This window comes from Bubalus kerabau, chromosome 19 (genome assembly GCF_029407905.1).
Source record: "Bubalus kerabau isolate K-KA32 ecotype Philippines breed swamp buffalo chromosome 19, PCC_UOA_SB_1v2, whole genome shotgun sequence".
NCBI lineage: Eukaryota > Metazoa > Chordata > Mammalia > Artiodactyla > Bovidae > Bubalus > Bubalus kerabau.
This window is the reverse complement of record NC_073642.1, coordinates 58134508-58161224: the sequence shown is the minus strand read 5'-3', so window position 1 is coordinate 58161224 and position 26717 is coordinate 58134508. Positions and strand designations below refer to the sequence as shown.

The 26717-nt window shown below is 40.7% G+C and overlaps 1 protein-coding gene and 1 long non-coding RNA gene across 4 annotated transcripts in view; one reads left to right on the top strand and one right to left on the bottom strand.

Annotated features, from left to right (window-relative positions):
- GOLGA5 (golgin A5) overlaps positions 1 to 25743 on the bottom strand; it is a 31028-nt gene extending 5285 nt beyond the window's left edge. Inside the window, exons 1-10 of one of the 2 annotated variants that reach the window (XM_055555700.1) lie at positions 25486 to 25743; positions 22816 to 23392; positions 17292 to 17519; positions 16006 to 16225; positions 15136 to 15259; positions 13472 to 13675; positions 9035 to 9205; positions 6368 to 6496; positions 1029 to 1127; positions 68 to 293 (exon numbers count right to left, since the gene is read on the bottom strand). In XM_055555700.1, the coding sequence (XP_055411675.1) occupies positions 68 to 293; positions 1029 to 1127; positions 6368 to 6496; positions 9035 to 9205; positions 13472 to 13675; positions 15136 to 15259; positions 16006 to 16225; positions 17292 to 17519; positions 22816 to 23362 (1948 nt within the window). In that variant the 5' untranslated portion in view covers positions 23363 to 23392; positions 25486 to 25743. The remainder of the gene's footprint in view (positions 1 to 67; positions 294 to 1028; positions 1128 to 6367; positions 6497 to 9034; positions 9206 to 13471; positions 13676 to 15135; positions 15260 to 16005; positions 16226 to 17291; positions 17520 to 22815; positions 23393 to 25485) is intronic. The other variant, XM_055555701.1, reaches the window with a different exon arrangement.
- On the top strand, positions 8148 to 9718 carry LOC129633778 (uncharacterized). 2 transcript variants are annotated; one of them, XR_008705277.1, is made up of 3 exons: positions 8148 to 8265; positions 8849 to 8893; positions 9586 to 9718. It is a non-coding gene; the product is annotated as an uncharacterized LOC129633778 (long non-coding RNA). The 2 variants fall into 2 exon arrangements; XR_008705276.1 differs by having other exon boundaries at positions 8849 to 8906; positions 9586 to 9694.
- Positions 25744 to 26717: the final 974 nt, after the last annotated feature.

Sequence of the window (26717 nt, the reverse complement as noted above, 5' to 3'; positions counted from 1 at the left end):
GTTAGAAATTAAAGCAATGAAATATTCCCTGGAGATTCCCCGCCCCACGCCCCCCCTTTTTTTTTACCTTCTCCGCTGTCAACTCCAGCCATGTTAATAGAAGACCCGTTACTACTGCTTCCGGCAGCAGAGTTTATCTGCTGCTCGAGGCGCTCCAGCTGGAAGACCAGAGAGTTCTTCTCTGTGCTGAGACTCTCCAGCATGGTCTGCTTCTGGATGAGAGTCTCAGTCAGCTGATGGAGTCGGTTTTCTAACTCGGACTGACTGCTGTTACTTAGGGTTTTATTGGTAAGCTGAAAGGCAAGGTGTTCATAAGATTACTGTAGCAAACGAGAGGCACAGAACGCAGAGACCATATTACTGCATTCCCGCAGTGAATCCAGGGCACTCAGTGGTTCCTCAAAACTCTACAATTCTTTCACCATCGAAAGAAGCGATTTTCTAACTGTTATTCAGGGGGTCAGGAAATCAATTTGGTGGGTCACAGTCACCACTTACAAAAACAACAATAGAACAGAGTAGTACATAGCGGGCACAGCACATAGGGTGTTATTTTGTGAAACTTCTGTTTTGGTTTTATACGTATAAGTGCGTGTGAGTGGGAGGCACAGGTTATTTTTTATGTTTTGCATTTTCAGCTAAAAAAAAAAAGTCAGTAACTTTAATGAAAGACCTATTAGTAAGAAGATTTATCATTGGATCTTTCTTAGGAAACCACAATTATAATACTGGCAATCAGCAAAACCACCGATGAGGTTACAAGATATGAAACTCTAGAGTAATTAATCACTCCTCAGGTGACTGGTTACAATATACTTGTATAAGAAGCAAGCCAAAGAATAGAGCAAATGCAGAGTCAAATGGCAGTAGATGAAAATTCTGTATCAGGTTGAAAAATAACATATCATGACTCCAAAAATAGGACTCAGGTGAAAATGTAGAAGGGGGGGCGACGTCTTAATGTATCCTTAAAAAAATATAGGTTTTACAATGATACCTTTTCCCAAGTTGTGAATACTGTTTCATACCTGATTCCTGAGTTTTTGAATTTCATCTTCTCGATCTTTAATCCTGCTTTGCAACGTGTTCTTTGTTCGATACAGATCTTCTTCTATGTAGTGGAATTCCTACACAGTGAGGCACAAATGAATAAAAGCTAAACCAGTGCTCCCCATGGCATCTCCAGTACCTGGAACAGTGCCCAACACAAAGTAAGCACTCCATCAATATGTGCTGCCTATATACCGAACAGACTTCAAGAGATACGATGACAAGTTAGCCCTTCAGCATGATGTAGCCATCTGTATACGATGGACTATCTAAGCACAGGTTTTTATTAGTCATATATGTTTCCTTTTTTCTTGGGTAGATTATGTAGAGGCAGAGCTGCTTGATCATATACGTGAATGCCTAACATATTGGAAGAAAACCTGCCAAACTATTTTCTGAATGGTTTTCAAAATACCTGTACCATTTTGCATTCCCACAGGACAATCAGAGAGTTCCAGTTCTCCCACATCCTTTCCAACATTAGGTACTGCTCTCTGTAAGGGTGGCTATTATGGCGGCGTGTAGTGCGATCTCATTGTGGTTTCAATCTGCACTTCCCTGATGATTTTGAGCAGCTTTTCATGGGCTTATTTTTGGGAATGGCAAACCACTTCACTATTCTTGCCTTGAGAACCCCATGAACAGTATGAAAAGGCAAAATGATAGGATACTGAAAGAGGAACTCCCCAGGTCAGTAGGTGCCCAATATGCTACTGGAGATCAGTGGAGAAATAACTCCAGAAAGAATGATTGGGATGGAGCCAAAGCAAAAACAATACCCAGCTGTGGATGTGACTGGTGACAGAAGCAAGGTCTGATGCTGTAAAGAGCAATATTGCATAGGAACCTGGAATGTCAGGTCCATGAATCAAGGCAAATTGGAATTGGTCAAACAAGAGATGGCAAGAGTGAATGTCGACATTCTAGGAATCAGAGAACTGAAATGCACTGGAATGGGTGAATTTAACTCAGATAACCATTATATCTACTACTGTGGGCAGGAATCCCTCAGAAGAAATGGAGTGGCCATCATGGTCAACAAAAGAGTCCGAAATGCAGTACTTGGATGCAATCTCAAAAATGACAGAATGATCTCTGTTTGTTTCCAAGGCAAACCATTCAATATTACAGTAATCCAAGTCTATGCCCCAACCAGTAACGCTGAAGAAGCTGAAGTTGAACAGTTCTATGAAGACCTACAAGACCTTTTAGAACTAACACCCAAAAAAGATGTCCTTTTTATTATAGGGGACTGGAATGCAAAAGTAGGAAGTCAAGAAACACCTGGAGTAACAGGCAAATTTGGCCTTGGAATATGGAATGAAGCAGGGCAAAGACTGATAGAGTTTTGCCAAGAAAATGCACTGGTCATAACAAACACCCTCTTCCAACAACACAAGAGAAGACTCTATACATGGACATCACCAGATGGTCAACACCAAAATCAGATTGATTATATTCTTTGCAGCCAAAGATGGAGAAGCTCTATACAGTCAGCAAAAACAAGACCAGGAGCTGACTGTGGCTCAGACCATGAACTCCTTATTGCCAAATTCAGACTTAAATTGAAGAAAGTAGGGAAAACCACTAGACCATTCAGGTATGACCGAAATCAAATCCCTTATGATTATACAGTGGAAATGAGATAGATTTAAGGGCCTAGATCTGATAGATAGAGTGCCTGATGAACTATGGAATGAGGTTCGTGACATTGTACAGGAGACAGGGATCAAGACCATTCCCATAAAAAAGAAATGCAAAAAAGCAAAATGGCTCTCTGGGGAGGCCTTACAAATAGCTGTGAAAAGAAGAGAAGCAAAAAGCAAAGGAGAAAAGGAAACATATAAACATCTGAATGCAGAATTCCAAAGAACAGCAAGAAGAGATAAGAAAGCCTTCTTCAGCGATCAATGCAAAGAAATAGAGGAAAACAAAAGAATGGGAAAGACTAGGGATCTCTTCAAGAAAATCAGAGATACCAAAGGAACATTTCATGCAAAGATGAGCTCGATAAAGGGCAGAAATGGTATGGACCTAACAGAAGCAGAAGATATTAAGAAGAGATGGCAAGAATACACAGAAGAACTGTACAAAAAAGATCTTCATGACCCAGATAATCACGATGGTGTGATCACTGACCTAGAGCCAGACATCCTGGAATGTGAAGTCAAGTGGGCCTTAGAAAGCATCACTACGCACAAAGCTAGTGGAGGTGATGGGACTCCAGTTGAGCTATTCCAAATCCTGAAAGATGATGCTGTGAAAGTGCTGCACTCAATATGCCAGCAAATTTGGAAAACTCAGCAGTGGCCACAGGACTGGAAAAGGTCAGTTTTCATTTCAATCCCAAAGAAAGGCAATGCCAAAGAATGCTCAAACTACCGCACAATTGCACTCATCTCACATGCTAGTAAAGTAATGCTCAAAATTCTCCAAGCCAGACTTCAGCAATATGTGAACCATGAACTTCCTGATGTTCAAGCTGGTTTTAGAAAAGGCAGAGGAACCAGAGATCAAATTGCCAACATCTGCTGGATCATGGAAAAAGCAAGAGAGTTCCAGAAAAACATCTATTTCTGCTTTATTGACTATGCCAAAGCCTTTGACTGTGTGGATCACAATAAACTGTAGAAAATTCTGAAAGAGATGGGAATACCAGAACACCTGATCTGCCTCTTGAGAAATCTGTATGCAGGTCAGGAAGCAACAGTTAGAACTGGACATGGAACAACAGACTGGTTCCAAATAGGAAAAGGAGTACATCAAGGCTGTATATTGTCACCCTGCTTATTTAACTTATATGCAGAGTACATCATGAGAAACGCTGGACTGCAAGAAACACAAGCTGGAATTAAGATTGCCAGGAGAAATATCAATAACCTCAGATATGCAGATGACACCACCCTTATAGCAGAAAGTGAAGAGGAACTAAAAAGCCTCTTGATGAAAGTGAAAGTGGAGAGTGAAAAAGTTGGTTTAAAGCTCAACATTCAGAAAACAAAGATCATGGCATCCGGTCCCACCACTTCATGGGAAATCAATGGGGAAACAGTGGAAACAGTGTCAGACTTTATTTTTCTGGGCTCCAAAATCACTGCAGATGGTGACTGCAGCCATGAAATTAAAAGACACTTACTCCTTGGAAGGAAAGTTATGACCAACCTAGATAGCATATTCAAAAGCAGAGACATTACTTTGCCAACAAAGGTCCGTCTAGTCAAGGCTATGGTTTTTCCTGTGGTCATGTATGGATGTGAGAGTTGGACTGTGAAGAAGGCTGAGTGCCGAAGAATTGATGCTTTTGAACTGTGGTGTTGGAGAAGACTCTTGAGAGTCCCTTGGACTGCAAGGAGATCCAACCAGTCCATTCTGAAGGAGATCAGCCCTGGGATTTCTTTGGAAGGAATGATGCTAAAGCTGAAACTCCAGTACTTTGGCCACCTCATGCCAAGAGTTGACTCATTGGAAAAGACTGATGCTGGGAGGGATTGGGGGCAGGAGGAGAAGGGGACGACAGAGGATGAGATGGCTGGATGGCATCACTGACTCGATGAACGTGAGTCTGAGTGAACTCTGGGAGTTGGTGATGGACAGGGAGGCCTGGGGTGCTGCGATTCATGGGGTTGCAAAGAGTCGGACACGACTGACAGACTGATCTGATCTGATCTGATCCTGCAACTGTTTTATTCCATCACTGATGAAACAACGAGAGGGGGAAAAAAAGAAATACCTCCAAATTTACTAACAACTGCATCAAACTAGTTTGTACAATGGACACAATCAGTAAGAGTCAGGTCAGAATTAAAGAGTAAAGCGATGATAGGGAAGAAAGGAAATCGTTAACTAGGCACCTTCAGAAGCATTACTTACTTAACTGCAGACAAAGCAAAGGGAGCTGAATGAAGAAGCACACGTGATATGGGCTCAGCCTGCTCACTGCACAGGTTGAAAAAACTGAGATAAGTAGAAGAAAAAATGAGGAAGGTATTTAGGTAGGGGAATTGCAATTTACAAGAAGGTTTGCTGGTTTCTTTTAAGGTCTAGGCTAGCACAAAATTTAAGGCTGAAAGTACTTAAATTACTTTAAGGACTATTTGATCCCAAGATTAAGTACTTCCCATCCGGAACATCTGATTACTAAATAAACAGCCTAGAGCTACATTCAGTTTCACTTTCCTCTACTTAACTCCCTCGTCTTAGAAAAGGGCACGTCTAGTGGAGTGGTAAAACCATCCGTCACAGTAAAATGAAAGTTATCCCACTAAACATCAAGAACATCAAATTCTTGCCTTTTAATATAGACTTAAGTAAATTAAAACTCAATTTCTGGAAGGACAGCTAATTCTATAACTAAATTATCTAAGACAGTCTATGATGTACCCTACAGATTGTTACTCAGTGAATTTTTCTCTTACTACTCAGGAAACAATCACTTTCATAATAAAAACAAACACATCTTTAAGAATAGAACCAGTTTCAGAAATGATAAATCCTAATGAAACAATTCTTAAAAGGAATATAAATAGGCAAAGCTGGAAATGTTATAAGTGATGCCTTGAGAAATATACAAACAGCTTTCCCTTTTGTAAAATGAAAAGCATAGTAATTTCATTGTGAAGATGAAATAAGATAATGTATACTAAGTACCTATAATAATGATGTTACTCAGTAAACTATAAATGTTATGAATATTAAATATAGATTATTATTGTGAAAATGTGGCTATAAACATGTTTAATTCTGTTAATACTGAAACTATCATATAAGTACATTAAAGTAATATAATTTGGCTTGGAGAGCAGACAATTGTTAATTGAATAATGAAATATAATTTTAAGCATGATTTGTAAAAACAGCCTGTGACAAGCATTTTTTTCTCAAACAGCAAGAGCAGTCTATATGGCACTAATGTCGTATTTCTATTTCTAGTAAATAAAATTTTATTGCTTCTAGAAAGAAAAAATGTGATAAAATATGAAAATCAACTGCTGTCCTTAAGTGTTCTAACATACATACTCTGACAAGAAGATACAATAAAATATAGACAGGGCAGTAGAAAGAATTTTGGACTCTGGGACAGGAACCCTGGATTCTGTTCTCCAATTAGCTGTATGGTATTAGGCAAATCTCAAAGTCATTCTATGTCTCTAAGTTTCATCTGTTAAAACAAACAATGAGGAGGATGGGGTAGTAATAAGGTCGGAGGGACCTCTGAGCTGAAGATTTAAGAGTTTCAGTAAGCTGCTTTACTAGAAATCACCTCATATGACTGCTGGTGAACAGTCTTCCTTGGGAATCCTCAATCAAAAATCCGTACCTGCTTCTGTCGGTCCAATTCCGCCTCTAGTTCTTGTTTAGCTGCTCTCTGCCCGGCTATTTGGTCTTGCAGATCCTGTAATTGTTCTCTTGCTGATTCTGCTTCACTCACCTGCTGAGCCTCAATATCCTAAAAAGATGAGCATTACATGTGAAAATAATAATGAACTGTTTGGCTCAGTATTTACTGAGTGGTCATTATGTGCCTTAAACGGGACTCAGCAGGCACTGGAGGGATGAAGATGAATGAGACAAACACAGCCTAGAAGGAGCCCACAAGCTGACCCTCATGTACCACGGCAAACGGTGAGAGGAATGAACAGGACGCTGCGGCAGAAACCGTTCGCTTTAATGGGCACGAGCAGACTGTGGCTCACTGGGAGAGCTCCCTCTGTTCAAAAGCTAACAATTTCAAGAGAAATAGAAATACGACATCAAGAAGGACTTCACTGCCTTAGTCCCTAAAACTGTAGATTATCATTAGTTTCTGTACATGTGTGGGTATCAAAAATCAACACACAGTAAAAATATAACTTCTTCCCTCATATCATGAGATTAGCATATTATTTTTTTTTTCTTTTAGCTGTATTATTATTCTCTGTTTTTACATCTTCCCATATTTCTAACTTCCTCCTTTGGTGTCACTATTCTCACTTCTTCAAATTACAAAACCACCTTCTAGACTGTCTGCAAAATCCACTAGCAGCAAAGAACCCTGCTTTAGGTTTCTGTATTCTTCCTCTATGGGGTAAGCCTGAGTCCATTCATACAGTACTACATGAGACAAAAGCTGGCATCTCAATTTTGCTTTTTATTTTTTGGTACACTGTGTATACATGCTCATCTCCACAAACTCTGCACTTCACAGATCATGTGAAAGGAACTGATAGATTACTGATCCTCCCAGATAATCAACGTAAAATACTCTTTCACACAACTGTGTGGACGTAGCGGCAAACAGCAATAAGTTAAATTATTTTTCCTTACCATTTCTGGGGTTGTAGAAAGTAGGCTAATTTTTGTTATCAGTTTGACTAAATCAGACGAATTCTCAAGAGGTGGGCAGTGTGGTTAAAGGTACAGAGTCGGGCATGAGAGAGACCAGGGTTCTAATCCTGGCTCTGCCACCTTACGAGTCACAGCAAGTTACTTTCCTTCTCCACGCCTAGGTTTCTTGACTGTAGAATGAGAATCCATCATCTCCTTCAAGGGGTTAAAAGAAGGAAGAAATGCAAGGAGATATGTCGAGTGCTTAGTGCAGAGCGTGGCACTTTAAGTGCTCAGCAAATGACAACTACTGTATTACCAACAGTTCTTCCATTTTGCCAGGCCCAATGCTATGGCCCTTATTATCACTTTCATAAACTTCTTGAGAAAGGGTAGAGATGTGTCAATGTCATCAGTGATGCTGGGGTAGGGATGAGATATTAAAACAAATCATATTTTCCATCTCACCAAAAAACATGGAGTATATGAAAAATATACGTGAAAATATCCAAAAGTTTAGTGTTTATTCAATTTCAAATTCATGGGACTGAAGTCTTTGGAATTCAAAATTATTTATAGAAAAAAAATCCTACAGTTTAAAGGATAATAAGAAAAAAACTCATAAATAACAGCAGCTACTATTTACTGAGCCTGTTACGTGTCAGGATCAACGCAAGGCCCTTTATACACAGGCTCCCCCTTGAACCTTGTTCTCATCTGCACTTTACAGAGGAGAAAACTACGGCTCAGTGAGAGGTGGTAGTGCTACAAGGCAACAGGGCTGCTGCTGCTAAGTCGCTTCAGTCGTGTCCGACTCTTAGCGACCCCATGGACTGCAGCCCACCAGGCTCCTCCATCCATGGGATCTTCCAGGCAAGAGTACTGGAGTGGGGTGCCATTGCCTTCTCCGAGGTAACAGGTCTATTAAGTGCTAAAGCCGGGATACAGGATCTGCGTCTAGATAGGACAGTCAAGCTTATACCCGAGACAAGCCAGCCCATTCTTACCACTTCCACACTTTTCACTGTTGTTCATGTACATCTTAAAAAATCAATAATTTCCTAAGTTGATGCATGATAAACACTCTTGGCAGACAGATTTTTTCTTTTTTTTTTAAAAACAGAAGGCTCATTATCCCATACTTTTTCTTTCTCATCCTCAGAGGCCCCTCCTATGTCAAAGACCCTTGTTTAAGATAAATAAGTGGCCTAATTTTACCTTTAAATATATTAATTACACACAAACAGTAAATTATAAGAAAATGCATGAAACTATAAAAGATCATCCCTAAGCCCATTCTAATATTAGAAAACATCCTTGTTTTAGAAGTAAACCCAAATCTACTTTGTTAACTACTAGGATGTTAGATCCATAAAATAAACATTCTGTCTGGTTCCCTGTGTAACTCTGAGCCTAGAAGATGCATGGCACACGGCAAATACTTGGTATTTGTTGAATGAATGAGTCGGGTTACCTATGTTTCTTATTCCTATAGCTGTAAGTCGATCAATGGACAAGAAGCCTGCTGCTTTAGATTCAGGTACTTCTATCAGGTAACTAATATCCCCGCAGTTTCACGTGTCACTAATCCCTTCCCCCCAGATACAGAACCGTCCCCTCTCACACCACTAACACCTGGGGTAAACGGCTGTTGGTGAAGCTGCGCTGTGATGACTCTCACCTGTAACTCGGATCTCAGCTGGTGTATCTGGCCCATCAGTTTCTGTATTTCCTCCCTCTGCGTCTCCTTCTCGTGCCGAAGTTCCTCTAGTTCCACGCTGTTAGCAGTACTGCTATCTAGGCCTTCAAAACCAGATCCTTCCTTTAAGCTGTTAATCAGTTTTTCTTTAGACTGTCATAGAAAAAAAAAAAAAGAGTAAGCAAAGCAGAGATTAGCTTGTACACTGAATATCATCTACCACACACCAATTAAACCACGATGGGAATATTTCAATTATATTCTCCATCAGAGAAAGTCCACAGAATGTTAAATCCATAGGGATAAAAACGAAACAGAGCCTTGCTGTATAGTGTTCTTAGACTGTAGTCCCCAGGACCACGTCACTGTCGAAAACTTATTAGCAAGAGTATTCTCAAACTTTCTCTTCATTCTTTCTTATGCTTTTTCCCCTCCCATTATATTCCACTCAACAAACATTTATGGAGCATCTACAGTGGGTCTGGCACTATGCTAAGTGTTCTGTGTGATAAAAATAATGTCTCTCACTCCAGATAGTACCCTTTGCCTTAATAAAAGAGAAGTGGCAAATATCCAACAGAAGGCAGTAAACACAAGCTGCGAGAAGGCTGGATGGAGGAAGATTACTTGTGGAGTTCTGAGCAGGAAAAACCACTTCTGGGGAAGAGAAGCATTTACTCAAAAGACAGCTCTTATACTGGTCCTGGAAAAAGGCTAAGATTTTAAAAGGTGTACAGAGAACAGAGGACAAAGCATAAAAACCCAAAAGCCTGAGAGCCTGAAAGTATTCTGAGATGTGGTGAGATAGCACGTTAGGACCAGTTTTGGGGGGCCTTCAGGTGACAGGCTAAAATGTTTGAATTTTATTTGGAGTCTGAAACCAACTGCCAGAAAGTGGATAAGGAAGTGCTATGACCGGAGCTGCGTTTGAGGAGGGCACATCTGGGAGTGGTTTAAGGCAGCAGTTCACAAACTATGGTTGATGGGCCAGGGTCTGGCCTGTGACCTTTCTTTGTACAGCCCACTAAGCTAAGGATGATTTTTACATTTTCAAAGGATTATAAAAAAGTAAAGACAAAGAACATGTGACAGAAACCACATTCAGCCCTCAAAATCTACAATATGTACTATTTCACCCTTTACAGAAAAAGTTTGCTGATCCCTAGTATAAGGATGAGTTGGAAGAAGAGATTTGAGGTGGGAAGACTAGTTGAAAAAGTGCTGTAATCTAAGGCCAGTAAAGCAAGGACCATTGGCTCCTTCACCTTAAATATTAATATTAACTCTCTTCCATCAAAAATAGTTTCTCCTTTTTATGTGGTAGAATTACAGGTGATGTCTGCAAGCTCTTCTGCATTTTTCAAATTTTCTATAACAAACAGGATTAGGTCTGTATCTCCGTACCTCCATGTGGCTAACAAGCAGGCCTCTTTACTGAGCTCCAGACCTGCATTTCTGATGGCCTTCTTGATACTGCCACCTCAGTGCCACATCAGCTTTGCAAACTCACCATAATTTATCATCATCTTCAACCCTGCCCTGCTGTCCTTCCCGTTTTCCCTTTGGGAGTTCAGGGGAACACTCAAACCAGAAACCTGGAACCATCCTACATGCCATCCTAGATGTCAGCTCTCCCCTCACCTCTTCATGGCTGCCACAGTTCTTACACCCTAATCTCATCATGCTGCTCAACACCTCTCACCGCCTACATCTCATCACCTCATCACCTACAGGATAAAATCAGAATTCCTCTGCTTGGTATGCAAGGTTTTCCACAATCTGACATCGGCTGTCTCGGAGTCTTCCCTCCTGTCTCTTGATCTCTAACACTTCTTGCTCCAGCAACAGAGAACTAGGTGTAGTCCCTTAAACATACTATGTTCCCTCGGGCCCCCTTTACTCTGGCACAGGCTGTTCTATCTGAAATCTCTGCCCGATCACGAGTCCCCCTACTCATCCTTCAAGTTTCTCTTCATCCAGATCTCCAGTGATCCCTGACATCTCCAGGCAGTTGTTAAGGGCTTCTTCCTTCAAGCTCTCACAATGCTGCATCAATAATTTCATTGTATCAATTGCCTCAGTGTCATCCCACTAAATCAAATGTTCCCTTAAGAAAGAGGACACATCTTTTGAGCTCAATATCCTTAGCACCTATCACAGTGCAAGTGAATAGTTAAGTGCTCAATTAAGAACCCTTTAAATAAATTAACAAATTACATTTATGAAAAGCACAGATATTACTTTGCCAACAAAGGTCCGGCTAGTCAAGGCTATGGTATTTCCAGTGGTCATGGATGGATGTGAGAGTTGGACTGTGAAGAAAGCTGAGCGCCGAAGAATTGATGCTTTTGAACTGTGGTGTTGGAGAAGGCTCTGGAGAGTCTCTTGGACTGCAAGGAGATCCAACCAGTCCATCCTAAAGGAGATCAGTCCTGGGTGTTCATTGGAAGGACTGATGCTGAAGCTGAAACTCCAATACTTTGGCCACCTGATGCGAAGAGTTGATTCATTGGAAAAGACCCTGATGCTGGGAGGGATTGGGGGCAGGAGGAGAAGGGGACGACAGAGGATGAGATGGCTGGATGGCATCACCAACTTGATGGACATGAGTTTGAGTGAACTCCAGGAGTTGGTGATAGACAGGGAGGCCTGGCATGCTGTGATTCATGGGGTAGCAAGGAGTCACATGACTGAGCGACTGAACTGAACTGAACACAAATAATTATATAGAAGAGTTTGAAGGAGACAGATATGATATTTCATAGAGGTAGAAAAAAAAAGCTGTTCCTAGCCAATAGCAGGCAGGGGCTAAAGTCAAAATGACACTATGGTTTCAAGCTTTACTTTCTAGGAAGACAGCAATATTATTTACCAAAACAGGAGAATGAGGGGAAAGCTGATTTGGGGTTTGCAATACCATATCCCAAGTAGAGAAGCACAGCAGGCATTTAGAAACCAGGTAGGAAGTCAGGGTTGGAGCCATGCTGAAGTCACATCAAGTGATAGAAGCAAGAGTATATGACAAAGCAAGGTAAGAAAGAATAACAGCAAAGAAAGAAAGAATAGCAAAAGAGGACAAAAGAAGAGCGCCCAAGAGAAACGGCAGTAAAGAGAAGACAGAGCTGAGGCCATACAAGTAAAATTACAAGGCAACTTTCAAGAAGGTAGGAGGGTGCACAGGGTCAAAACATTCTACCAAAATCAAAGTGGATGGAAACTAATAGGAGGACAGAAAATATTTAGGTCATTAAAGACTATGAGAAGACAATTTCAGAAATGTAGCGGGGACAGAAATTACATGAAGGAGTTAAAGTTAATAGTTCTAAAATGGAGGAGACAGAACACTAATCCTGACGAATGAAAGTCACTCAATCGTGTCCGACTCTTTGTGACGCCAGGGACTATACAAATACAGTCCATGGAAGTCTCCAGGCCAGAACACTGGAATGGGTAGCTGTTCCCTTCTCCAGGGGATCTTCCCAACACAGGGACTGAATCCAGGTCTCCCACACTGCAGGCAGATTCTATACCAGCTGAGCCACCTGGGAAGCCCAAGAATACTGGAGTGGGTAGCCTATCCCTTCTCCAGTGGATCATCCCAACCCAGGAATCGAACCAGGTCTCCTGCATTGTAGGTGGATTCTTTACCAGTTGAGCCAATAGGGAAGCCCTAATTCTGACAAGTTTGGCATTAAAAGAAAGGAGGACAGAGAAATGGATCAAAGTGATCAAAAGGGCCAAAAGTGATGTTTCTTCCACCATAGGTAACTAGGGTTTCAAGATCTGGTCTTTGTTCTTCTACCAAGTAACCACATGCTCTTGAGCAAGCTGAGCCAGAAGAAGGCAGCAGAGACAGAGACACAGAGAAGAGGCAGGACATACTTAATGGAGAATGGGCTTAAATGAGATGGAAGGAATCAACGTACAGGCAGAAAAATTATCCAAGAGGGGGTAAAAAATGAAAGGACATGTCTTCCCTCTGATATGAAAGGCAAAGGAAAGAGAAGTTGAAAATTACAGTCTTGAATTAATTAAAGGGAAGGTGGAAAGGTGGGAGAGGAGATCTGAGAGCGGGAGGAGGCCTAGGCCAATTGCTCTGAAAAATTCAAAAGAGAATCAACGAGGGAGAATAGATTGACTGTTAAAGACAAACACTGATATCATCATGGGGATTAAGGTGACAGGTTGAAGACCTGAACTAGGTGGTGGAAGGATGAGTATTTTTCTTAACAGGAAAAAAGTAGTGGGAGCAGGAAACATTTCAACTTTTTTATAATATTTCTAAGAAGAACAAGACACCTGAAGTAAGCCAACCCAGTCAAAAGGAACAAAGCAGCTCACAGATCTACAAAGAGCTTCAGGGAGCCTCTCCGTCAACTGGGCTGCCTCAACATTCATACACGTGCGTCTCAGGCTCACCTGGAGTATTCGAGTAGCTTTTTGCTTGTAGTCAGCTAATTCTTGCTTAGAGGAGTCCAAGCTGGACTTCAGCACTTTGACTTGCTGCTGCAGTTCATCCACTCTCTTCTTCTCATCTGAGTGTTTTCTTTCTGCCAGCGTAACTGCTTCTGCCAAATTCTGACGTTCCACTTCCATTTTATTAAGCCGTGCAGCAAACTCACTCTGTGGTAAATTTTTATATCATACTTATTATCATTTTGCTTTGAGAGAGTTTACAACCATCCATTTAGATATCCTATGGGATTTATTAGCTCAGCCCATGAAATAGGGAGGTTAAAAAAAAAAAAAGTTCTTCATTTGTTAGGAAGTGAAGTACTGGAACTCTAAGGTTGTGGTTCCCAAACATGGCAACGCATCAAAATCAATGAGGAAGTCTGTTAAAAATACAGCCAAAAAAAAAAAAAAAAAAAACCCAGCCAACCAAGGCCTTCCCTGGGCTCAACTGAATTGAAATTTCCAAGACTGGGCTTAGAAATCTGTTTTTTAATCGGTTTCCCAGGTGAATCTGATCACTTGAATACCAGGTCTGATCTGATACTAACTGATGAATGAATAAAGGTCTACAGAAAACTAGAAAGTCTATTAGAAAACAAATGGAAGACACAGGTACACAGCTACATCTTCTCTAATATCATGGCTAACGTTTTTCCTTTATTTCAAACTGTCTACTAAACTAGTCAATGTAATTTTTTTTAGCATAAGAAACTTTAAAAGCACACTCTAAAGAACACAAGGTCTGTGCCTTACTAGCCTAAATTTAGTTCTGAGAATTATTTATATTTTATCCTTATTTTCAAAAGCTGTGTGTGTGTGTTAGTTGCTCAGTCATGTCCAGCTCTTTGTAACCCCGTGGACTATAGCCTGCCAGGATCCTCTGTCCATGGGATTCTCCAGGCAAAAATACTGGAGTGGGTTGCCATTTCCTTCTCCAGGGGATCTTCCCAACACAAGGGATCAAACCGTGGTCACCTGCATTGCAGGCAAATTCTTTACTGTCTGAGTCAGAGCTGAAAAATCACTAAACTAGACGCAAAAATTCACTTAAGAGTATAATTCTAAATAAATATGATGTACAATTTTCTCTTACAATAACAGAATCAGATTAACTTGGAATCAGAAAAGCTTAAATAAAAAGAATAAATGAGATGCCTCAAATTAGCTTTTAATCAAATAATGGTAACGCTTGTTGCACAATCAAATTAAATGAAAAGATGTATGCATCTAATGAATACTAAGTGTTTTAAATTTTCAACATGTAAAAGTAAATACACTTAGCAAGGATCAAGATAAATAGCCAAATACTTAGTTTTTGTCACAGAAACGAAGTTTTCTGAAATACACAGCAGAATTTTATTATAGTACATGTGCTATGAATGGTATGAAGTGATTCCTCCTCATTCAAATAATAAAATAGCCGTGGGACTTCCCTGGTGGTCCATCAGCTAAGACTCTACACTCCCAATACAGGGAGCCCAGGTTCGATCCCCAGTCATGGAACTAGATCCCACATGCCACATCTAAACATCTCACATGTCACAACTAAGACCCAGTGCAGCCAAATAAACAAGTAAATAAAAATAAATATTAAAAAAGGAAATGGAGCCCCACTGCCCCCTTCTAACCTGCATCTGTTTGTAGCTCTCCTGTTCTCTCTTCAGAGTGGCATCTGCTTCATGCAGTCTCTCCTGAAGAGTTTGCAAAGCTTGATTCTGCAGGCTACTACCCTCACTGTGATCCTGTATTATTCTAAAGGAAAATACATCACTTGAAATAACTTATTTCCACAGTATACAAGCGAAAAGGTAGAATAATTTTTAGAGCATCAGCAAATTAGCACACACAAAAAGATGGTTTTGACTAAAACATTCTTTGAGAAGTCTTTTTCCCTTTTAATGGACTGTAATCTATATTTTTAGGCATCCAAATACAAGCACATGGTGCGTGTTATTGTATGTCAAAAGATTAATGACACTGCTCCTCAAATATTTTAAAATTCAGAATTTGCTAACAGTGCATCTCAAGATTCAAATAACACATCCAATTTTAATCACACACATTTCCAGCATTAACCAAAAGCTACATTTTCCCCTCTCGCAAATTTCCAAAGTGAAAATTTCACAAGATGGTATGACTACCATGTTTATCATTACGTGCACTGATAAATTGGAGAAGGCAATGGCACCTCACTCCAGTACTCTTGCCTGAAAAACCCCATGGACAGAGGAGCATGGTAGGCTGCAGTCCATGGGGTCGCTAAGAGTCGGACACAACTGAGAGACTTCACTTTCACTTTTCACTTGCATGCATTGGAGAAGGAAATGGCAACCCACTCCAGTGTTCTTGCCTGGAGAACCCCAGGGACGGGGGAGCCTGGTGGGCTGCCGTCTATGGGGTCACACAGAGTCGGACACGACTGAAGTGACTTAGCAGTAGCAGCAGCAGCATTGATAAATATTCCAGCTCATTTTTTCATTATTAATAGAATTAGCTACCGTGATTTTTCACTCTGTAAGGCTTCCAGTGCTTCTGTGCGAGTATTCAGCAGCTGGTCAGCTTCCTGGAGTCTCACTTTCAATACAGCCAGCTGGGAATCCTTTGCAGCCACCGCTTCAGTCAGGTCATCGACTTGGGCTCGAAGTTCTCGAGTTATTCGATCAGTCTTTGAATGGTCAACATTCCACTTCTCAACTCTTGCTCTTGCTTTGTTTAATTCTATTTAAAAAACAAACAAACAAAGAAATGAGAAGAAAGAAGTAAATGTCTCCATATAAATAAACATGTCTTTCTCAGAGCACACAAAAATTCTCCTTTAAATCCCTTTAGTACCTATTGCCAAAATTAGGAGCTTACAAATATATTTGAATTTTTTGCTCCAAGAGGGATCTCCATTTTTCAAGGCCAATACTCATATCTTATATTACAGTTAGTTGGTTGGAAAGGGGCATGAAGTTAGCTGCTTTTCTACTCATGTTTTTTTTGTAAAGCATTTGGAAGCCAAACAGTAGACAGTAGAGAGCTCACAAGACTAAAACAGTCAGTGGATTTTTGGAGTTCTGCTATAGATATGAAAGAATGGAAATCCAAATCAAGGGTGGACAATATTTATCCTGCTGCTACCGCTAAGTCGCTTCAGTCATGTCCAACTCTGTGCGACCCCATAGACGGCAGCCCACCAGGCTCCCCTATCCCTGTGATTCTCCAGGCAAGAACACTGGAGTGGGTTGCCATTTCCTTCTCCAATGTATACCCTAGTAGGATGAAAAGAAACAAAAAATCTGAAGATAAACACTGGAAAGGAATCTGTTTCTTTCCATTACTGTGGCAAAAAAAAAAAAAAAAAGTGCTTTGAACCTAGAAAACTGGTGGTGCAGAAAGACCAAAGCAATATAGATCTCCACATCCTATACATCATCTGTAATTGTAAGCCTGACAGCAAAAAATCACTTTGTTTTAAATACAGAAGCAAACTGTGCTGGGTCTCTGGGAAATATTTCTATGCCTAAATTAGTCTGGGAAAGAGTGAAGCTTCTGAAGTCAGTTTAACAAGTCTTAATACATCTTCCTATGCACGGTTTCTAAAGGATGACCAAATAAACCAGTGTTCTGTTTCAGGCGGATAACGTGTAGCATTTCCAAATCTGGGCTCTCTATTTCCATGAAAATACTATTCTACAAGTCTCATCCAGGACATTTCTAACAGTTTAAATGCAATCAAGTTTTTATTATATTTTTGGAAATGCTACATTCCTAACCCTGGATAATTTAGATAAGGCTCTACCTTCTTGAGTTTCCTTGGACCTTTGAAGTAATGAGGCCATTTCTTGATTTAAATTCTGAACTTCATTTCTCAACAGTTGGTTCTCCAGGCGAAGGTTAGACAGTTCATGTGATCTGCCATCATCGTTAGGCACTGGGTTGGGGTCAGTACAGGCAGCACTTGATAATACATTTTCCTTTGAAGAGTCTTCGTGGGCTTCATGGCCAGAATCTGAATCCTGAGAGGCTGCTGTAAGAAAGCAAATACATCTCTGTAACATTGGAACACTCCTCACATATGCATTCGTAGCTTACTGTGGTAGAACATCTTCTGGTTCAAGTTAACTGCTACACTAAAACACCATAAAAAATCAACTTAAATTCTTAAGAGACTTCCCTCTGATGAAATTTCATTCTCATACATACAGTCTCTAGATTTCTAAGGACCCTCAAAGTCTGGATACAATGAATGAATAGTGATAAAAAACAGATAGAAGAATATAGTTCTGGGAAAGGGAAAAGCAGAGATAATTTATGCACTGGGATTTAGGTAAAAACGGTTTTGGTCTCCTTTTTGTCTATGAATCATTTTTGAAAACAAGGATGAAGTTTCAACACTGAAAAGTAATGGAAAGGAATAAAAGAAGAGCTGTGGGTTTCAAGGCAGTGAGTAATAACAGGTCAGGACAATCTGTTACACACCAAACTGGTATCTACATTGCCTTACCCAAAGATATACTCGTTAATTCAGGTATTCATTGTTTTGGATTTATCTTGTTTCTAATTTGTCACGAAATATGATGCAAATACACTTTTCACTTGCTCCCCCAAAATTAAGTATGTGCTTAAAAAAATGAACCATATCTAAATGAAAAATTTTCTCAACATCTTTAGTGATCAAGGACATGCAAATTAAAACCACAACAAGAACCAATACACACCTGCTAGATGGCTAAAATTAAGAAGACAACACAAAATGCTGGTGAAGATATGGACCAACTGGAACTCATATTCTGCCTGTTGATGGCAGTGTAAGTGACAGACTGGGGAAAATGGGAAAAGTTTTCCCAGCTTCTTCTTAAATTAAACATGTGCCTACCACCTGACCCAGTAATTCCACTCCTGAGTATTTATCGAAGAGAAATAAAAACATTTTCCCACAAAGAGAAGGACAAAAATGTTCACAGCCACCTTTATTCACAAAAACCAAAACCTGGAAACTACTGCAATGTCCAAAAATGAGCGGATGAATTATGGTGTATCCATACTAGAGTAAGATACCACACAATAAAAAAATATTTATATACTCAATAACATGAGGGAAGCTCACTAACACGTTCAATAAAAGAAGTCAGGTAACAAAGTATTCACACTTAACTGTATGATCTCACTTTTTGCTGGCAAACCTACCAAGTTTCAGAACAGGCAAAAAGTAATCTAAGGTGAAAGAAACGGTAACAGTGGGTGCTTGCAGGATCGGGGGGGGGGGGGGGGAGATTAACTAGAAAAGGACATGAGGCACTCTCTGCAGCAAAGGAAATGTTCTTTATCACAATAAAGGTGTGAGTTCCATAGATACAGCCATTTATATTAATACAACTAAGATTTGCACATTCCAGCGTATGTAAAAATGATGAGACAAAGGAAACTTGAATACTGACTAGGTATTAGAGAATACTAAGGAATTATTGGGGCTTCCCTGGTAGCTAAGATGATAAAGAATCCACCTGCAATGCAGGAGACCCGGATTCTATCCCTGGGTCAGGAAGATCCCCTGGAGAAGAAAATGGCAACCCACTCCAGTATTCTTGCCTGGAGTATTTCATGGACAGAGGAGCCTGGTGGGCTACAGTCCATGGGGTTACAAAGAGTCAGACACGACTGAGCGACTAACCCACATACAAGGAATTATTATATTTTTATGGTGATAATGGTGTGAATGATTTTAAAACTTATATTTTTAGAGTTAATAAAATATTTATAGAAGAAATGATATGAGATCTGTGATTTACTTCAAAATAATTCTGTGGAGGGTAGAGGTAAAGAAAGAGATTGAAAATGAGAGGGTATAAATTAAACCAGAATGGCTACAAGCTATTGATTATCATCGTGGGATAAACTGTTGTATGGGGGTGGAGAGGAATGATCAATCTCTACTTTGATATATTTGAAATCTCCAAAATAAAGATATTTTTAATGAATAAAATATGAGTTTTAAAAATTACTTTCAATTTTATAAGATTTTAAAAAGAAATAAAGTATATATCCAAGCCTTATAAGATATATCTAAAGCAGTATTTAGAAGGTCACTTATAGCCTTAAATATTTACATTAAAAATGAAAAAAAGGAATTAATGAGTTATGCACCCATCATAAGAATTAAACAGCAAAATAAACCTAAAGAAAGCAGAAATTAATAATAAAGACCAGAAATTAACAGAACAGAAAAGAAACATACTAGAGGGGCTTGACATGATAAAAAATGATTTTCTGAGAGAAACAGTATAAACTACATTGTCAGTACATTTTTAAATCTACATGATGCTGAAACCTATCAAACTGTACACTTTAAAAGTGTGTAATTTATTGTATATCAGTTATACTTCATTAGCACTGTTTAAAAAAAATAAGCATTTAGTACAGTACCAGATATTGGTATTCCTCAGGTAGTATTTGTGATCAAGCTTTGATTTCTGCAAGGTTACTATAAATGATTAGTGTCTGAGTTAAAATTTCAGCTGTGACCACATTATTTTCCTAAAATTAAATAAATATAATCCTCCTCAAAGTATATGAAATAGACAAATTCTTAGGAAAAAAAATGTAACTTACCAAAAAACAGATTTAAAAAGAAATGGAAAATCACTTGAATCAAAAATTAAATCTTTCACTAAGAATAGCCCAGACCCTAATGGTTTCACTAGTGAGTTTCAGCAAACATTTACTGAAAGTTAAGTTTGGTTTTAGGTTTAAATAAAATAAACCAACTGATCTGTATACCATATCAGTATTAAGGAGAAAGATTATGATATCTCAATACTTACAGGAAAAACTGCTAAAATTCAACATAAAAACTCAAACTAGAAATACAGAAAGACATCCTTGACCTGATAAAAAGTACCTAAGAAAAACTTAACACAGACTGAAACAGTGAAAGCATTCTTTTTAAGACAAGGAACAAGACACACAATTGGTTTTCAAGTACTCACCAATATAATAAGGCAAGAAAAAGATTTTTAAAAAAGATAAAATGGTTAAGCAGAAAAGTCATTATCCACAGATGATATTATTGTGTTGCTGAAAATTTAAATGAATGTACAGAAAAATATGAAGCCTAAGAGGTGTCTAGGTTGCTGTGTATGAGTGCATGCACGTATGCATATTTACATAAACCGATATATAGCAACCAACAGAAAGTAAAAAATTTTAAAGCATACTATTTATAAGAGTTTTAAAAAATATAAACTACTCAGGAATAAAACTAACAAAAGTATGCAAGACCTTTATGGAAGAAACAAAACCTTAATCAAAGACATCTAAAAAATAATTATACCATGTTAATAGAAGATTCTACATTGTAAAAATGCTGATTCTCACCAAACTATCTATGTAGAAGCAATGGACTCTCAATAAAAAGACCACAGAATTTTTGTGGAACTTGGCAAGTTCTAAGATGCATATGGAAGTACAAAAGTCTCAAGAATAGCCTGTATCAAGAACTTGTATTCACTGAGACATAGAAAGAGGAAAAACATACAATAAAACTGGAGGAGAAAGAACTGTCATATACCTTCATATATAAAGAGTATCTCTGAAGCAATAAGAAAAAAGATAATGCTTCCACAATACTCGGACCATATCTCAACTGATGCATTTACTACACTACATGTAGATTATCTGTGTAAAAGTGCATCTCATCTAATAAACTATAACCCATTCAATTCTGTATCCTGGCCCATTAGGGTCTCAATAAGCATTTGTAAAATTATTCAAAAAATAGTTGAGAAGAAATTTAGGACTGCTTGTACTTAAATCTGCCAACAAAGGTCCGTCTAATCAAGGCTATGGTTTTTCCAGTGGTCATGTATGGATGTGAGAGTTGGACTGTGAAGAAAGCTGAGCACCAAAGAATTGATGCTTTTGAACTGTGGTGTTGGAGAAGACTCTTGAGAGTCCCTTGGACTGCAAGGAGATCCAACCAGTCCATTCTGAAGGAGATCAGCCCTGGGATTTCTTTGGAAGGAATGATGCTAAAGCTGAAACTCCAGTACTTTGGCCATCTCATTCAAAGAGTTGACTCACTGGAAAAGACCCTGGTGTTGGGAGGGACTGGGGGCAGGAGGAGAAGGAGACGACAGAGGATGAGATGGCTGGATGGCATCACTGACTCAATGGACATGAGTTTGAGTGAACTCCAGGAGTTGGTGAAGGACAGGGAGGCATGGCGTGCTGCGATTCATGGGGTTGCAAAGAGTTGGACACGACTGAGCGACTGAACTGGAACTGGAACTGTACTTAAACCAACTGCCAGTGCATGTGTCTGTCTTGAAAGCCCCAAACCCATCTCTTTACCACTTTTTTGTCTTGAAATACAAGAAACATTTTGTTCACTAAGAGCCAAGACTATGTGGTAGTGGTTTAGTTGCTAAGTTGTATCCAAGTCTTGCAACCCCACGGACTGCAGACTGCCAGGCTCCTCTGTCCATAGGATTCTCCAGGCAAGAATACTGGAGTGGGTTGCCATTTCCTTCTCCAAGGGATCTTCCTGACCCAGGAGTCAAACCCAGATTTCCTGCATTGCAGGCAGATTCTTTACCAACTGAGCTACAAGGGAAGCCCAATACTGTGTAAGAGGCTTTAACATTTAGGAACACAAGAAGCTACCATGAATTATCAGTTCTATAAAAAATCCCTGCAAGAACTTATCATGTTCATTGTTGTTTTAAAATGTCTCCTAGCTATACAAATTAGCCAAATCATCATGTAAATATCATTTCTGCAGGTGAGAAGGTGTACATTTTGAGGTAATTTCACAGCAAATGAAACAACTGAAAACCAGAATTCTGAGTTTTTAGTTCACTACTAGGTCAATGCCTTCAACTCTCCAACTTGGATCAAAGTTCACGCTTTACTTTTCAGGGAAGGCAGGGGGAAAAACACACCAAAAAACTCACAATCCAGAATCTAAGTGAAATACAGCCTCCTGTCATTTTTATAATACAAATGACAAAGAGAAATGAATTAGAGACATTTCCAAATCCAAAATTATATGTTTTCTCCCAGATTTCAAAATTTTCTGGGTAAAGTTACCCACAGACAACATTCCAAAGTCCCTCCTATAACCGTATATTGACTAACAGTGTTCCATGCTGTCTCCCTTGTTCATCCACACATTTCAGAGAGCCTGCCCTTCTACCAACAGGGAGGTAACAGGTGCCTCCCCTGTCATCCTCCCAGATGATGACAAATGCTGCCACTACATTTTAGGCTATGATAACACATCCAGTTTGGTTAACTCTAAAACAAACAGAGGCCTGATTAACTACCGTGGCTTTGGCTCCCAGCAGGATTTTCTTCAACGGCTTTGACGGTGGTTACACTGGTGTTCACAGAACTGACGCTGGATGTCCGAGAACTCTGCAAGACAGGGGTTTTGGCCCTTTCTTTTTTGATTTCCACTTTCCCGGTAGGCTCCTTCTGGGAACTATTAAGAAAATCAAACAGCAGCTCATCATCAGGTTCTGACTTTTTTCTTCGAACAAATTGGGATGAAGGCCTAGGAGCAGATGCATTTTCAACAGGAGGGGAGGTGTCCCCCAAAGTCCTAGATCCTACTTTTACATTTGCAGTCCCAGCTAAGATGGTGGCTTTTTGATTTCTAATGTTATCAGCTGCTGAGGAAATGTAAGTGCTTTTAGATCCCGTCTGGTAAGTCAAGTCCGTATTTTGCTGGTGAAGTTCAGAATAGTCAGTATTTTTGCTATAAATGATGTTGCTGGTGTTCTCTTTTCTACTGAGAGCTGTTGCAGCCCCTTGATCAACTCTGTTTAAAAGATCTTCTGCCCTTCCAGCTAGATCAGCAAACCAGGACATGATGGGAGCAGAATAATCCTGTTGGTGAACCTGTAAAAAGGACGTAAAAGGATCAGTGTGGCTGAGCAGCAGAACACAGTGGTTAAGACCAGCCTCTGGAGTCAAGACACTCCTGGGTTGGAAAGCCTAACCTGTTTCTCACTACGTAACTTCAAGCAAACTATTCAACCGAAACGCTTCACCTAGAAAATGAGGAAAACAAGTGTACTTATACTGTTGGATGGTTTTCAGATGAAACAATACACCAAAAACATTTTGAAAATGCTGAGCACATAGTAGGTGCTCATGTTAGTAGTTGTTCTTACTATAATTACAACTACCTCGACTACCATCACTCCTATTTCAACGATGTATAAATCTTGATGTAAAAAAGCCACTGAATGTCAAATAATATGGCAAAATTCCTGGACAACCAAATAAAAATAATTTTCTGAAGTTTGTCGTAAAGTGCTAAAACTTGAGGAAACTTCTGATTAATACAAAACCTACTTCAGTGTTAAACTGCAACACTATCATGGATAATTGAGGTGTGCATATACACATTTAAAACACACCTCCAATAATTTGGGTTCTCTGTACCTACCACAGCACATTAGGCTAAGTTCCAAATAAAACAAGATGATAGCATAGCCATTCATGTTGATACATATACTTGGGTACTTATCCAGTGCCGCAATGAATCAAAATAATGAAATAACTAGCTTCCATGACAGGAGAGTAGTATATAAAAAAGTCAACAACCATTTCTTGAGTGTGCACGCTGTTTCTTTCGCCTGCGGTGCTGGCATTCTTTCACAATTAACTCTTTTGTTCTTGGTCTTCATCCAAATGTCATCTGCTTCAAAACCAGCTCTTTCTTTCCATCTAAATTAGGTTCTATCATTGTCTGTACACACACCATTCTCTTCCCTGACAGCCCTTCATGTTTTATATGTATTTTCCCCCTATCTCTCCCTCTTGGGGAAGGAGAGGAAGACAGTGGGTAAAGGCCATGTCTTTTGCTCACCAGTGAATTCTCTGCATACCGTAGGCACCATAAATACTGCTGAATGGAATTAATTTTTGTTAGATGCCCTGCAAACATTATCTTTAGCACACATAATTTTCACAACCACATTCTGTGTTAAGTAGCAGTACCCCCCTTTTTTTTCCATTAAAAAAAAGGTGGGGGGAAGGTTTAGAAAGATCCCAGAGTTTAGACAGCAGCTCAGACAGGCAAATCTAAGTCAGCCAAACCCACTTTTAACCCCTGCCTTCTCAATCTAGCCTACCAGTACCTGAATAACCTCAAGAAGAAACTGACCCCCTAAACCTGTTCCTTACAAAATGGGATGATTACATGACTGTGTATTTCACAGAGTTTATGTAAATCAAATGAAAATGGAAGTGACATGCTCCCAAACATACAAACCCCCCTACAAAGTATTTATTATTCCCAAGTAAACACTGGTGGTAATTAGGGGGCAAATTATCTCTCCTAATAAGGCGATCAAAACATACTTAATTTCTTCCATCTTGCCTCCCATCTTAAAGTTTAAAAGGACTTTCAAACAAAAGCCTGTGCCTTAGGACTGACTACCCAATTAAAGGTTAAGACGGGCCCTGGGCATTTCCTCCATGGACAAGACAAAAACTCGAGCAGACTTCCGAGGTAGAATTCTGAGGTCATTCTGCCCAGTAAATAAACGGCTCACACCGAGGTGAAGAAACAGGGCGAGGGCGTGGGACGGGGACTGGTCGGCCGACTGCGGGGGCAGGGCCTGCTCGGCGGCCAGGTGTCAACACGGAGGAAGGGAGGCTGGGGGTCAGCTGGTCGGTCCCCTTGAGTCTGTTGTCGGGATCTCAGGTAGGCGAGTCCAGACCCCCAACTTTGCTTCCCACCCACTTCGTTGAGCCTCTGGAGGGGGAAGACGGGCCAAACCAGGTTGAGGTCGCGGAGACAGGAAAGGGGAGGGCACCAAGCAACCTCCGTGGAGATCCAGGGGGGCTCCCCTCCCTCTTCTTGAGCCCCTAGCTGGGCAGAGAGACCAGGGTCTCCGCCAAGGGGCTGCCGCCCCCGCCTCTAAGGCCGTTAACGCCCCAAAGGAACCCATCGGGCCGTAAGGCCCCCGCGGCCGCCTCACCTGAGGGCTCTGCAGCGGCTGCACCGCGGCCTGATCACCCTCCCGGGCCGCCCTTCTTCAGCAGCGGACCGGGAGAGGGCTCAGGTTGAGTAGACCCGGTCCCGGACCTGCCACGGCCCAGCTACTCTTCCGGGAGACGTGGAAGAGCAGCGAGGACCCCAAAACAGAGTGCCTTCCGAGCTGCCTGAGCGGCCAGGAACCTAGAGCAGCCACCTGGAGGCGACTCAGGCAGCAGCGCCGCCAGCTGCGGGGTCCTCGCGCCTGGCCACGCCCTTTCTCCGCCTGTGGCGAGAAAGGAAAAGGGCAGGGCTTGCGTGCGTGTGACGTTGCTCGCCTCCCTGGGACCACGGCCGGCACGCGGCCTACACAACATTGAAGGCCACGCCCATAAGGGGGCGGTCCCCTCTGCGGGCCTCTTTGATGGCAGGGGCGGTCCTCCGCCTTGAAGGAGAAAATAGGACTGAGATGCTGATGTCCCTGCTGCCGTTTACTTTTACCGGTTCTTCCTCCGCCTGCTTAGATTTACGAAAGACAGTGTTGAGCAGGAGGTGGGAGTAAAGAAAATAAGTTTCAGAGCTTTACCAGAGCTGTAAAGACAAGATGATGAGAAGTGACTGGAGGTGGGAGAAGCACTTTAAATGTTGTGGTCAGGGACGGTCTTACTTTGAGGAGGAAATATTTGAGCTGAGACCCAAAAGATAGAAATGGCCAGTAAAGGACTTTTCATACAGGTGTATTGTAGTTATCTTATGCAAGCTGTTCACTGAATATTTGAATTAAGTCTACAATTTTAGTAATTCAACAAATACTCAGCACTTACTTTGTTCATAAAGAAACTGAAAGTAAAATCTCTCAGTCGTACCCGACTCTTTGCCACCCCGTGGACTGTAGCCCGTCGGGCTCCTCCGTCCATGGGATTTTCCAGGCAAGAATACTGGAGTGGGTTGCCATTTCCTTCTCTAGGGGATCTTCCCGACCCAGGGATCGAGCCTTGGTCTCCCTCATTGTTGGCAGACGCTTTACCGTCTGAATCACTAGGGAAGTCATGTTGTACATGCTATTCTATGCTAAGTCACTTCAGTCGTGTCCGACTCTGTGCGACCCCATAGACGGCAGCCCACCAGGCTCCGCCGTCCCTGGGATTCTCCAGGCAAGAACACTGGAGTGGGTTGCCATTTCCCTCTCCAATGCATTAAAGTGAAAAGTGAAAGTGAAGTCGCTCAGTCGTGTCT